Source organism: Mustela putorius, unplaced genomic scaffold (assembly GCF_011764305.1).
Source record: "Mustela putorius furo isolate JIRA1106 unplaced genomic scaffold, ASM1176430v1.1 tig00003859_pilon_pilon_pilon, whole genome shotgun sequence".
Taxonomy (NCBI): Eukaryota; Metazoa; Chordata; class Mammalia; order Carnivora; family Mustelidae; genus Mustela; species Mustela putorius.
This window is the reverse complement of record NW_025422011.1, coordinates 11,757,131-11,770,008: the sequence shown is the minus strand read 5'-3', so window position 1 is coordinate 11,770,008 and position 12,878 is coordinate 11,757,131. Positions and strand designations below refer to the sequence as shown.

The 12,878-nt window shown below is 48.8% G+C and overlaps 1 protein-coding gene across 6 annotated transcripts in view; it reads left to right on the top strand.

The window, feature by feature from the left end:
* Nucleotides 1–12,878, top strand: part of KIAA1549L (KIAA1549 like) — a 261,000-nt gene that overhangs the window by 234,319 nt on the left and 13,803 nt on the right. For 5 of the 6 annotated variants that reach the window (XM_045066052.1, XM_045066051.1, XM_045066053.1 and 2 more), the window contains 3 exons: nt 7,410–7,507; nt 10,024–10,172; nt 11,341–11,492. The exons of the other annotated variant lie outside the window; for it this stretch is intronic. In XM_045066052.1, the coding sequence (XP_044921987.1) occupies nt 7,410–7,507; nt 10,024–10,172; nt 11,341–11,492 (399 nt within the window). The remainder of the gene's footprint in view (nt 1–7,409; nt 7,508–10,023; nt 10,173–11,340; nt 11,493–12,878) is intronic. 6 annotated transcript variants of the gene reach the window in all.

The window sequence follows — 12,878 nt, the reverse complement described above, 5'->3', positions numbered from 1 at the left end:
AGAGCCCAATATGGGGCTTGATCCTAGGACCCTGAGGTCATAACCTGAGCCAAAGGCAGAGGCTTTAACCCACTGAGCCACCCAAGTGCCCCATGAAGCTGGTAGTTTTAAATGAGCTAGGCCAGGCTGATGGCATTCACGTCAAGGAAAAGGTTACTGCCGCCAGACTGGGACCTCGGGGTTGCAGTTTGGGGAACTCTTCATCCATTTCAACCCTAGCGTCTGTGAAGGGATGGACTCGACACCTAATGACCGATCAGTTTTGCCGGCGGCCCCTGATGTGTCCAGTAGAATGAAGACATCCTTCGTCCTTCCTGTTGGTGTCAAAGAAGGGGTTCAGAGCAAGGCAGGAGCGCGAAAACCGCCTCCCACTGCAGCCTTGCCAGGGGCAACTAACAGTAATCATTACAACAGTGTCAGCTGCGGCCATCTGCTGAGTTCCCATCACGTGCCGACACGAAGCTAAGTGCTGTGTAGACATTATTTCTTCGAATCTACCTAGCATCCTGTGAGGTCAATATTGTTATCCCCATGTGCTCAGTGAGGAAACTGAGGCTCAGAGAACTGAAAAAACATGCCCAAGGTCACACAGCTGTTGAGGCTAGACATGGGGTAGGAGCCCAGAGCTGTTTGACTTCAGAGCCCACACACTTTCCACCCTTTGGCCCAGTGGGCTTTGGGGTGTCCTCCAGACTTTGGGGAGACTCAGATCCCCAGAACATCAGAGTGCGATCTCCTCATAAAGAAGCTGACCCTGAGAAAATTTCGCCCATTCCTATCACTGCCACTGGTAAGGGAGACATTTCTATTAGGATGAAATTGAGAATTTCACACCTTTTTTTTTTTTTCCTGTTCTCCCCTCAAAATCAAAACAAAACCTCTGTTGATGAGATACACAGACCTGTCAGGTATGAGTCTGCCTTCGCCACAACACTTGACTTCAAGAGATAATTACGTTTCTTATGTTTCTCAGAATCTGATTTGATTCCATTCTGAGTTTGCATCTGGTCATGTGGGGTGGAAAATTCAGTGTCAGTTTTTACTGGGCTCCCTCCGCCTCTGGTTGCTCCAGAGTCATTGGTGGCTGGGAAACAGTTGGAACACCAGGAGAGGATCTGTCCCCTGCACTGTTGGTTGGTGGGTCACTGTCCAACTCTCGGAAGTCCTTGAAAGCAGGTCATACTGTCACACTGTCCTATAGCCCCGGCATGGGGATCTTTGCCTCTGGACCATCCTGAGGAAAGCCCCTTGAAAGTCAGCCGAGTACCCAACATCCAGCAAAGGCATACCCTCGAAGCTTAGAAAAAGCACTCAAGTGAATAAAAACCAGTTTATCCAGGAGGGCTGCATGGGAAGGGAGAAAGGGAGGTGTAGGACATGAAGTCTGGAGGAAACTTGGCCCACAAAACTCAGGGGGAGCAGGACATACACTTTTCTTTAGTTTTCTCTTCTCCATGTGCCCAAAGCTCTATTTCAGTTCAAGGTCTCCCTCCCTACCCCTGAGTTGAGCTATTGCGGGGTCTTACATGACGCAAAGCCTGGTGAAGGGGTGCGAAGGGGTGGGAAGAAGACATCAGTTTGTCTTCCTCTGACTACTCTGGCTGGTGTCCCTGAGGAGTCCTTGTTTCTATCTAGTCTCCAGCTGTTAGTCCAGGAGGAGCACAGCTGGATCCGGGCCTTCTGTTTGCAAGCTCTGTCCGGACCCCTCTTCACTTCCTGCCATACACACACACACACACACACACTATCCCTCTCGCCTGTCTAGCATCTTCCTCATATTAGCCCACCCCCATCCCCCTACCCCCTTGAGGCAGGACCTAGAGCCCCTTCTCCAGACCCATCAGCATCTAAGACTTCTGGTTTCCCTCCGACTCTCCCCACTTCCTAACCCAAGGGTGTTTACCTCATCTAGAGGCAAAATAGTCTAAAGGAACCTCTCCTTCCAAATCTCTTCTTTCAGAATCAACTTTAGGCCTTGAGTGCTTTCAGGCTTAGGTTTTTGATATTCAAAAGCCTCAATTCAGCAGTTTTGCTATTGAAACACCCATGAGAACTGGCTCCTGGACCATCTTCAGTGGCTGTAGCTATGGCATTCCTTCCCTGGGGCAGGAAGGCCAGGTGCCCTTGCTGCTTGGGGTTGGAGGAGGGCCCTGGATTCCAGGAATTGTGGGGAGCAGAAAGTGTTGCTTACTACAGCTACTGTATCAAAGAATTACCCCATCACAGAAGGAAGTGTTTTTCCTTGTGGAGGACCCACTGTGTGCCAGATGTCACATTAACATACAAAATGAGTCTTTCAAACAGCCTTTGGCCTGGGGGTCTCATAGCCACCATCAGCGGGTGAGAAAGTAGGCACAGACAGATGAGTTGCTCATGGTCAAGCAGCTGCTAAGGATCAAGCCAGGATTCAACCTTGGTTTTGTCTGATTTCAAACCCGTGCCCTCTGCGCCACACCATCCTTAGCTCAGAGTTGCAAGGCAGCAGCCTTAACTGGCTATGGGATTTTTGGACAAGTCTGTTGACCTCTCGGTTTTAGTACCCCCCCTTGGTTAAGGCAAAGGGTATGGTCTCAATGTCTCCTGCTCTCTTTCCAGCTTGAAATTTTATGAGTCCCAAGGCCTTGGAAACCTTAGATAGGACCCTAGCAGTAGCTCATGGTAAGCTGACAGACCAAGATAAGCCCTGGGTTTTCACCATGGGGTTAGTCTTCAATTACCAAGTCCTCTGTTTTCAACTAAGTACGAACTGTCCTTCTGGAAGATTTTAGTTCCTACATCAGGATGTAAAGCTCTGTGCAGCCCCATGTAGATGCCTGTTTTGCCTGGAGCAGTATCGTCTATGTCAGCACAAGGCACTGGAGGGGGCACTGGGCAACACAACCTAGCACTGTTCGCAGGTATGGAGAGACTGGTGCGTCTACTTTGACCGGGGGGCTGGCTTGCTGGTACTGGATTAAAGCCTCCAACGAGGATGGGTCGACTGTGGCCTGTCAGTCCTCCTTCCCATACCAGGCAAAGCCTGAGACCCTCTGCCCTGTCCCTCCAGGTGCAGGCTGCCCCCTTTGACCTGTATCCCTATAGTGCTCCCCTTGAGCACTATAACTAGTAACTAAGGTTATTAGAGAGGACGGCCTTGACCCACTGCCACCACCTCCCAAAAACATTGCAACTGAAACTTTGAGCAAACTACATAGTTACCTTGTTCCCTTCTACTCTTACAACCAAACTTCTAAGAAGCCTGAAGAGTGGCCCAGTCTAGTCACATCCAGGCTCCTTCTACCTCAGAGACCTCAGACCTGTTTACAAAACTGCCTTCAGGTCTGGGTCTCTGATCTCCTTCCTAGGCAGAGGGCAGGGATCCCAGAAGACGGTGTCCTTGGGTACCAGACTGGACATCTCATGGCCACTGTCATGGAACAGGGAACTTGGAACCAGACAGCAGTTTTGAGCAATAGCTTCCAGTGAAATCCCAGTCACGACACTGTGAGCAGGAAGCCAGATTTCCAACTACATAACAAGGGAAACCAGAACGTGAGGGCTCAGAAGTCTGGGGAACCTACACAGAGGGAGGGAGGAAGACATAAGGGAGGTCATTCTCTCAGCCCCCAAGCATAGGACACAGGCTCTATTTTTTATATGACCCCTGTGGTTACCACAAGGCCCTGAGGATACAGCCCAAAGGCAACGGCCTGATCTCCTGTATCTGGAAAAATCTTCCAAAGAAAGGAATTCCCTTGGTACTTATCAAAAGCTCAGGATATTTAATCCATTCTTTGGTGAACAGGACAGACACAGGCATAGAAAAGCTTTTTCTTGGCTGAAAAAACTGATGAGCATCGAATAAGCCTTCCAGGAATCAGGGATAAAAATAAGTCGTCTCTCTCTACCAAGTATCATGAGAGAGCCTCGAAGAGAGAAGAGGGGCTCCAAACTCCAAACCCCTTTCTCTATTTTGGGAAAGGCATGTCCTTACTTGAGGGTTTATTGATAATAAGGAAGTACCAGATAATGAGTTTCAAACTCTCTACAAAACCCTCAAGTTCAGGGAGGTCCCAAGTTGTCATCATGCTGGTCAGTGAAGGGTCAAATTCACCAAATTCACCCCTCGCCAACTTCAACAACAGAAGCTCTGCCCTAACCTGGGTATGTGTTCAGGTTATGTTGTAATGATTTCACGGCTACAGAAAAGTTTGCTTGAAAGCCAATAGCTACTCCAAGGCCTTACTTCACAAGGAAAATGACAAAAAATGAGGGGCAGAGACCGACTGATGTGTACAGAAAGTGAACAGCTGAATCAAGATGAGAATTTCGGTCTCCTAACTCCAGTTCACTCAACATTCATTGAGCAAATACTGATTAAGGACAATTAGGTGCAAAACATTTTGCTTCATAAGGTCTAGGTACCATGGTTGCCGACACCCAAAGAGCTTAGGATCTAGTCGAGCTTCAGAGTTGGGCTCCCTGAATACAACCTTAGCATACATCATTGATTAATGCTCAGAAAATGGAAATGGGGGCACCTGGGTCGCTCAGTGGGTTGAACCTCTGCCTTCGGCTCGGATCGTGATCTCAGGGTCCTGGGATGGAGTCCCTCGTCAGGCTCTCTGCTCGGCGGGGAGCCTGCTTCCTCCTCTCTCTCTCTCTCTCTCTCTGCCTGCCTCTCTGCATACTTGTGATCTCTCTCTGTCAAATAAATAAAATATTTTTTAAAAAATGGAAATGCAGCACGGTAATGGAGATTTCCAAGTTGACTCAGCCGGTACCCCTAGATCTGGGCAAATGTTTTCTTTCTTTCTTGTTCTGGAAAGTGAGCATTGCTGATACACTCCTAGGCTGACAGTTATTTTCTTTGAGCACTTTGCATTCCATGGTCTTCTGGGTGATGTTGAGAAGTCCAGTGTCAGTTTAAATGTCATCCCTTCGTAGATGATATGCCTTTTCCCTCTGTCTGCTTTTAAGATGTTCTCTTTGCTTCAGCAGTCTACTGTTTCGGTACAATGTTTCCAGGTGTGTGTTTCATTTATCCTGCTTGAGATACATTGCACTTCCTGATTTTGTAATTCATTGATTTTATCCATTCTGGAAAATTCTTAGTCATTGCTTTTTAAAATATTGCCTCTCTTCTTCTCTGGGACTTTGATTAGTTGCATGTTAAACCTTCATATTTTTTATTGCTCTTTTATATTTTCTGTCCTATCTATTTGTGCTTCATTCTTGGTAACTCCTTCAATTCCATTTTCTAGTTTATTAATTTTCCCTTCATCTGTGGCACCTCAATTTCTTCATTCCCCAATGTGGAGTGTTTTCTTTCTGTAAGTACATTTCACCTCTGAAAGTCCTATTCGTTCTTTTTCAAATTTCCCGATCATTCCTGAGAATAACTCTGTCTGGTCATTTACTTTTTATAAACATTTTTTACCTTTCTGTTTTCTGTTTTAAACCTAGAAATCGCAAACTCTTAAGTCCTTAAAGATCTAAATCTGTTGTTTGTTTTCTCCTGACTTTCACCTATGTTTTCTGGTCTTTGATTATGAGCTCCTTTCTGCTCATCTTAATCTGTGCCATTCCTGAGAGCCTGGGTTAGGGAGCTTGCCTCCAAAGAAAACTTAAAATTGCTCCTGCCTGAGCCTGGGACCACTACCAGCCTGCCTTCGTGGAAGGGACCAATGTGAGCCCCTCGCAGGTTGATTGTATCTCTGTTCCACTTGCCCACCCCACCCCCTTGCCTGTGCCAAGGCCTGATCTCTTATTAATCATTTACCAACATGGCACTTGTCTTCCAGGCAACCCACCTTTCATATTTGCATACTTCTACTTCTCTCTCTGGTTTCAGCTCATGGTTTGGTTTTAGTTTCCTGAGGTGTGTGCAGGGTTGCGGGGAGGGAAGGGATTGGGTGGTGCATAGGTTCCTTGAGGTTTCTCTTAAAGCTTGCAATTCCCACTGTGCATTAAGAGGTATGTTTCATCTAGGATCTAGTTGTTAGCTCATGGGTCGGCCTTTACAAGTATGTAGTCTGCTAACATGCTGCAGGGGAGAAGACCTCATTCAGTTCAAAGAACCCTATTTATGGATTCCCTCTGCTGCTGCTTTTTGTCCTGATGCCTTCAGGCTTAAAGTCTTGTCATCCTGTTCCTCAAGAGATCTAGCAGGCACGATACCTAAAGAAAAAGATGAATGAGAAGTACAAGTTAAGCTTTGTCTTCCCAGACAGCATTTCCAGATTTTTTCTCACTAAAGGAGGCTGTGGCTTGGCTCTCCGATCCTGTCTATCTCTGCCTGTTTTCCGTTTATCCTCTCACATGTTGATCAAAGTCTTCACTTTTGTGATAGTTCCAATCCTTTTATCTTTGAATAGTGCTTTACAGATTGTGAAATACTTACATTGACTTGCCTGATCTTCCTAGGCACCCCCCCACCTTGGAGCAAGGCATCCTTGTCCCCATTTTAGAAGAGGACAGTGAGGCCCAGAGAGGTCCTCCGAACTTGCTTAGGGACATAAAGTCTATTTGTCCACAAACCAGGACTTCCACCCTTACTTACTGACTGTAAACCCATTGCTTTCACCCACTAAACCTGCTTTCCATGAATAAGAAAGTAAAATGCAATCAATGATTCATTCATTTATTCATCTACTATTTATTGATCATGCGTGATATACCAAGCCCCGTGGCAAGCATCAGGATAGAGATGACCATAAAGCCCCCGCCTTCATTACACTCTACCTGGTGGCAGACAACACAGAAACAAGCAATGATATGCCAGAGAATGACAACTGCTATGACAAAAAATAAAGCAGGGTATGGAGACAGAGTAACTAGGCCCTTGGGGGAGCATTGGGCTGGCTGAACGAGATGGAGGAAGGAACCCCGGGAAGACCTGGGAGACAGCATCCCAGGGAGAAGCAGCAGCATGTATAAAAGCCAGACAGGAAAGCACTTGGTTTACTCTAAGATCAGCTCAGGGACTCTATGACCACAGTGGTTCAAGCATAGGGCAGCATGGTCAGAGATGAGCTAGAAGAGGGGGCTGGGGGACTGAAGGAAGAGCTAAGGGCAGAGTTGGAGGAAGGAAGAAAAATCTGACCTGGAAGCTTGCTTTTTTTTTTCTTTTTCTTATTTCCTTTTTTTTTTTTTTAAGATCTTTATTTTTTTGAGAGAAAGAGCACAAGTGGGGGTGGGCGGGTGGTGAGGGGCAGAGGGCAGAGGGATAAACAGACCGGCCACTGAGCACAGAACCTGACACAGGACTGGATCCCAGGACCCCGAGATCACGACCCACGCCAAAGTCAGATGCTTAACCAACTGCGCCACCCAGGTACCCCACACTTCCCTTTTCAGTAAGAAAAACCTGTATGTTGATCAACACTGTGTTTTAACATATCTTCCTCTGTTGCTTGTCCCTTTCACAGGCATACAGGTTTTCCCAGCTTCCTGAAATGGTCATGGGCTCTCCCCCTCCACCTGTACCTCCCCGGACTGGCCCTGTGGCTGTTGCTTCTCTCAGGCGGTACACATTCCTTTCTTGGCCTTGTCGGGAATGTCGGGATAGGATTTGGTCCCGTGTACTCTGACCCGACAGATTTCCTTCATGCCTGCCCCCATTCAGGGTGCATCCCCTGTACAGATAACCATGTGCTTGGGACACCCCGAGTACTATGAAGGAAGTGGGGGCACACAGAGGGTTGACCAACTTTCTTTTCATTTGAAATGGAATGTCCTGTAGAATGCACAATTGAAGAAACCCAGGGTCAACAACCCATTCCTTGACTTGCGACATCTGAAAATTATTCCAACTCAGGCCACTACAATGGCCGCCTCCAGTCTGGGCAGCTCCAGGCACATGTGTGCGCCCCGAAGCCCCTTTGTCATTTAGGGGTGGTGTCCAAAAGGCCAGCAAGAGGCATGTCTAGGCACCCACCCCTCACTCTTGACTCCCAGGAGGCTGAGAGCATAGGAACTCAGATATGTATAAAGAGATAAACTCAGAAAGCTACAACTCAGATATGATAAAGATATTGTCTTTTTTCTGTAATGATCTGACAAGTCTGTGTTTTAAATAAATATAAGCGAGAAAGAAAAAACCCAGTGAGCACTGAGGGATGCTGGAATAGGCATCGGGTCCAGGATTAAGAAACAAGGGTCCAGGATTAAAGAAACAGCTGGGCCCGGGGGTAGGGACAGGCCAGTGCCCTGGCCCTCCTTCCCCAGCCTCCCCCTGACATGCTGGCCACACCCTATCTGGGGATCACAGGTCTGACCTTTGTGGAAATAGTGAAGAAAAATGAGTTCCCCACCCCAGAAATGACCCTGCCCTAATTTCCAGCGGTTTCGAACACCAAGCTGTGTGTAGACACCAGCTCCTGACCGCAGTGAGCCCGGGGTGGGGTGGGAAGCCACAGACCAGGTTCCAGCCTACCCCGCCACGTAACCCTAGGCAAGTCGCCTCAACTCGTGGGCCCCCGGTTTCCTTCTCTGTAAAATGAGGGGCAAGGGTCTAACTGATGGCAGAGACTCGGGGATTCCTCCAAGGGGGCTGAGCGTATGGAACCGAACCTGGGAATTTTCCTGGGAAGGGTTTTCTAAACTCGTAGCAGATACCTGGGAGAGTAAGTGGGAAGCCAGGGAAGTCGGGGAGCAGCCAGGAGAAAGAGGGGAGGCAGCGAGAAAGGAAAGGAGACCCCACACTACCGAGCCCTCAGCACCCACTCTGAAGCAGAGTCCGCTCATGCCGGCCTCTGTGTTTCACCCTCCCTGGGCAGTGCTGGGGGCTTTAATTACTGCTGAGAGCTCTAATGGGACAAGCTTCAATGGGACAACAAGCTCTAATGGGACAGCAGTCATCTGTGGTCCATTTGCTAAGGGCCAGTGTCCCTTTCTTATTTCTTCTCTCAACCCTCGGTCTCTTCCCACGCCCTTCCACACTGTCTGCCGTCTTGCCGGATACCAGCAGGTCACTGCTTTCCATTTCGGCTCAGAGGATTAGAGCAGGGAGGAGCCTTGGACAGGGGGTCATCCATCCCCTTTGTTTCACAGACCGGGAAACTGAGGGAAGGGGAAGGAAGGGCAGGGGAAGGAAGCTAGGACCCAGACTCTGCCTCTCTGCCCAGCTGCCTTGCTGTGGCTCTGTTCTGTTCCAACAGTGACAGACCCTCTGCTGCTCAGAGGGTGGCCATATGGGCTGGCAGCCTGCCACCTGCTGTGGCCGCCTTTGCCTCCTTCCACTTTAATTTTAGGAGAGCCTGAAGTCCCTCTGTGAAGGGGAGGATAGAGACTGGCTAAAGCGCCCTTTATTAGAGGGGGAGAGGCTGGCCCCCGTGGCGCCCCGGCAGCCCTCTTCTTGCTGCCTTTCTGAGCACTAAGTGGAAATACGATGTGTTTAATGGGCTGGATTCTCTGCTTGCCTGTGGGACCAAAAAAAAAAAAAAAAAAAGTGCTTGTCATTCATAACGCTGAGGAAGTGCTAGGCTCCTGGTTCCAGGAGCAGCCCGAGTCTCGGACTTCTTGCTGCTAGCAGCAGCAGCAACAGCAACAGTGGCAGCAATAGCAGGGAACGTGGTCCTCGGATGCCCTCGGTCACCAGCCCTGCTGCGGGGTTGGGGGGTGGGGTGGGGACGTACCCTCCAGACGGAGGCTTCTCATTGGCTGATGATGATGTCATCCCTTCCCAAGCCGACCATCCCCCTGCTAATACCCAGCGCTAATTGCCTGGCTTATTTTTATGTGGAAATTAAGTGGGCTACTCCCCAGAGACACAAGAGCCACCCTCAGGGGAACACTGACCTTGAATATCTAAAAATGACTCCAGCTCCGTCCACCACCACGGCCGCTCCAGGTCTGGGCCCGCTGGCCTCCTTTGTGACTTGGGGGGCAAATCCAGGCCTGAGGACCGCACCCTTGTGGGGCTTGGAGGTCACCCGCGGCTCCCAGAGGTGACCCCAGAGGTGACAGGCGGGCGGGAACTTCTGGGTGGTGCTGCGGCGGCAGGTATGGGGAGCGGCTAACGCAGCCCCTCTGCGCCTGCAGGTCCACCTCGGACGTGGGCAGCAAGACCAGGATGGCTGAGTCCACGGGGCCCGAGCCCGCCCAGCTGCACGACAGCGCCTCCTTCGCGCAGGTGTCCAGAGGCCCCGTGTCCGTGGCGCAGTTGGATCAGTCGGCTTTAAATTACTCAGGTGGGCAAGAGGAGAAACGCCTGGAAAAAGCCGGCGCTGCACCCCAGCCGCACCCCAGTGCTGTGCGTGTGCTCTTTGCACTGCCCTGCCCCCCACTTCCACATTCACCACCTGCTACCTGTCATCCTCAGCAGTCAACAAGACAACTGTATCCGTCTTCAGTAGCCCCGGCCTGCAGAGCTATTGTTCTGTTTCTTTAAAGAAAAATCTGAAATATGACAAAATAGGAAGAAAAAAGTTATAGGCAGGGCATCCATTAACATTTGCCAGACTTCAGGGTTTGTTTGTAATTATATGTATCTTTAAAGCATTACAGATAGAACTATCCAGCCCTTTATCATTCCCCCTCTACCCAGAGGTAATCCCAATCCTTAAATTGAGGGTGTTAACTTTTTTGCTACATGGGTATGTATATGCAGGTGTGTCTGTTCATGCTGTTGGTATTTTACATGTACACAAGTGACATCAAACTGTGCCTTTCCCTCTGCCTTTGTTTTCTTGACTCAGCCTTGGGTTCAAGATGGGTAGGTACATGTAGCTCTAATTCATTTTTTAAAACTGCCATATGGATTCAATGATACCATGTGCCACAGCTTTCCTTTCCCCTAAGGAAGGACATGTGGGTTGTTTCCAATTTTTTGCTGTTACAAACAGTGCTGAAATGAACATCAAGGTTTATCCATGCCCTAAGTAGTTTTCTGAGTCTTTTCAAAGCACACCTTCTAGGCTAAAACTGCAAGCACTAGGTTGCCAGCACTTACTAAAGCATTCACAGTGTCCAGAAATTCCATCAGTGGGATCCATCCCTTTTGGCTCCTTTTCTTGCCTTTTTAAGCATACCTCTTTCTCCTAGGAGAAAAAATGTCTGGACACTGAGATGTCCCTTCTTGCCAGTAGGTCCGGGGCGTTGGGATGGGGCTGGGGGATTTGCAAGAGGAGTTGCGCCATCATTTCTCTAGAAAACCGGGTCTGCATCCCAAAAGATGACTGCGCCGGTGGGCGGGGCTAGGACCGCAGGTGGAGGTCCCCTCCGTACCTCATGACCCCTCTCCCCATGCCAGAGCTCCCCCTCCCCTCCGCCATTTCTCAGCTTCCCCAGCTTGTGCAAAGGCCAGCCCAAGAGGTGGGGCGCTGGTCTAATCTTCCCCACGCATCTCCCCCACACCAGGTAATACGGTGCCGGCAGTGTTCGCCATCCCAGCTGCCAACAGACCCGGCTTTACCGGCTACTTCATCCCGACGCCTCCCTCATCCTACAGGAACCAGGCCTGGATGTCCTATGCAGGAGAAAATGAGCTCCCCAGCCAGTGGGCCGATTCGGTGAGACCCTTGCTGATTCCCTCACAATCTTACCTGCTGGACGCGCTCGAGGGAGGAAATGGATGAGAGGTTGAGACAGTGTTTTGTTATCTCAACCCACTTCCCACTAACCAGGTGGCTACTATCTGTCATTTGAGAGGAGACAGAGTGGTCAGGTGGGATGTCTTGTGACGTCCCTCAAGAGGGACTTGAGATCCACCTTCCAGTCCAGGTTCCATCCTAGTGGGGTGACCTTAATCAAATAAATTTTTATTACCACTATAATTTTTTGAGTGTTTTCTATATGCCAGACACCATGTTAAATATTTTATTTGTATTACCTTATTTAACAATTCCCATGATGTGGAAACTGAGGCCCAGTCAGGTGACCTGTCTAGAGTCACACAGTTGTAGGAAGGTACTAACGCCAAAATTCAAACCTGCATCGCTCTGGCTCCAAAGCCTTTATTAATTTTGTTCCTTTTATTTTTGTTTTTATTTTTCTAAGATTTTATTTATTTATTTGAGAGGGAGAGAGTCAGCATGAGCCAGGGGGAGGAGCAGAAGGAGAGGGAGAAGCAGATTCCCCACTGAACGCAGAGCCCAATGCGGGGCTCAATGCTGGGACCCTGAGATCATGACCTGAGCTGAAGGCAGATGCTTAACCAACTGAGCCACCCAAACATCTTGTGTTCCTTTTAGTTTTAAAATTCTTTAAAAATTATAGATGAAATACCAGAACATATACTTCTAGGAAGTCAAGATTGAATTACTCTGCAAGTAGATCTTAAGGCATTCTGCTTGACTTCCAGCAAAGGACCGTCTTATCAGGATGCCTGGTTCCATCCTCCATCATAAGTAGGCGTATATGGATGGCACAGTGGATCTGGCCTAGCGGACACCAACGAGGGGTAGCAACACGTTGAACCTGGATAATCACACCCAAACCTGCCTCTGAGTCACTTGTCAAGGGTTGCTAAGTGAAAAAAATCAAGCAAACAAAAAGAGCACAATGATGGCCTCCAGTGTGGGTTGCCCCATCCCTCCGTGAGACCATCCACTATGAGAAGAAAGGCAGGAGGTCTCCCAGGCTCAACCTGAGGGTTCCCTAATGCTGTGTGTCATTTTAGGGTTTGGTCTCAACATTTGAAATATATCCTAGGTTTAGCAAACATGCTGAGGCCCAAGGCCCAGGTCATTTTTCTCCCTGTCCAAACCCCTGGGCTCCATACTTTCTACCTCCGCAGGTTCAACTCAGCCTTGGTGCTGGTGTCTGTTCTTATCATAGAGATGCCACATCTGAATGCCATCAACGGGGTAAAGCTAACCTATATAAATTAATTTTTATGATTTTATAATCAAAGCTTATCCTTTTAATTTTCAAAGCACTTAAAGTATATACTATCT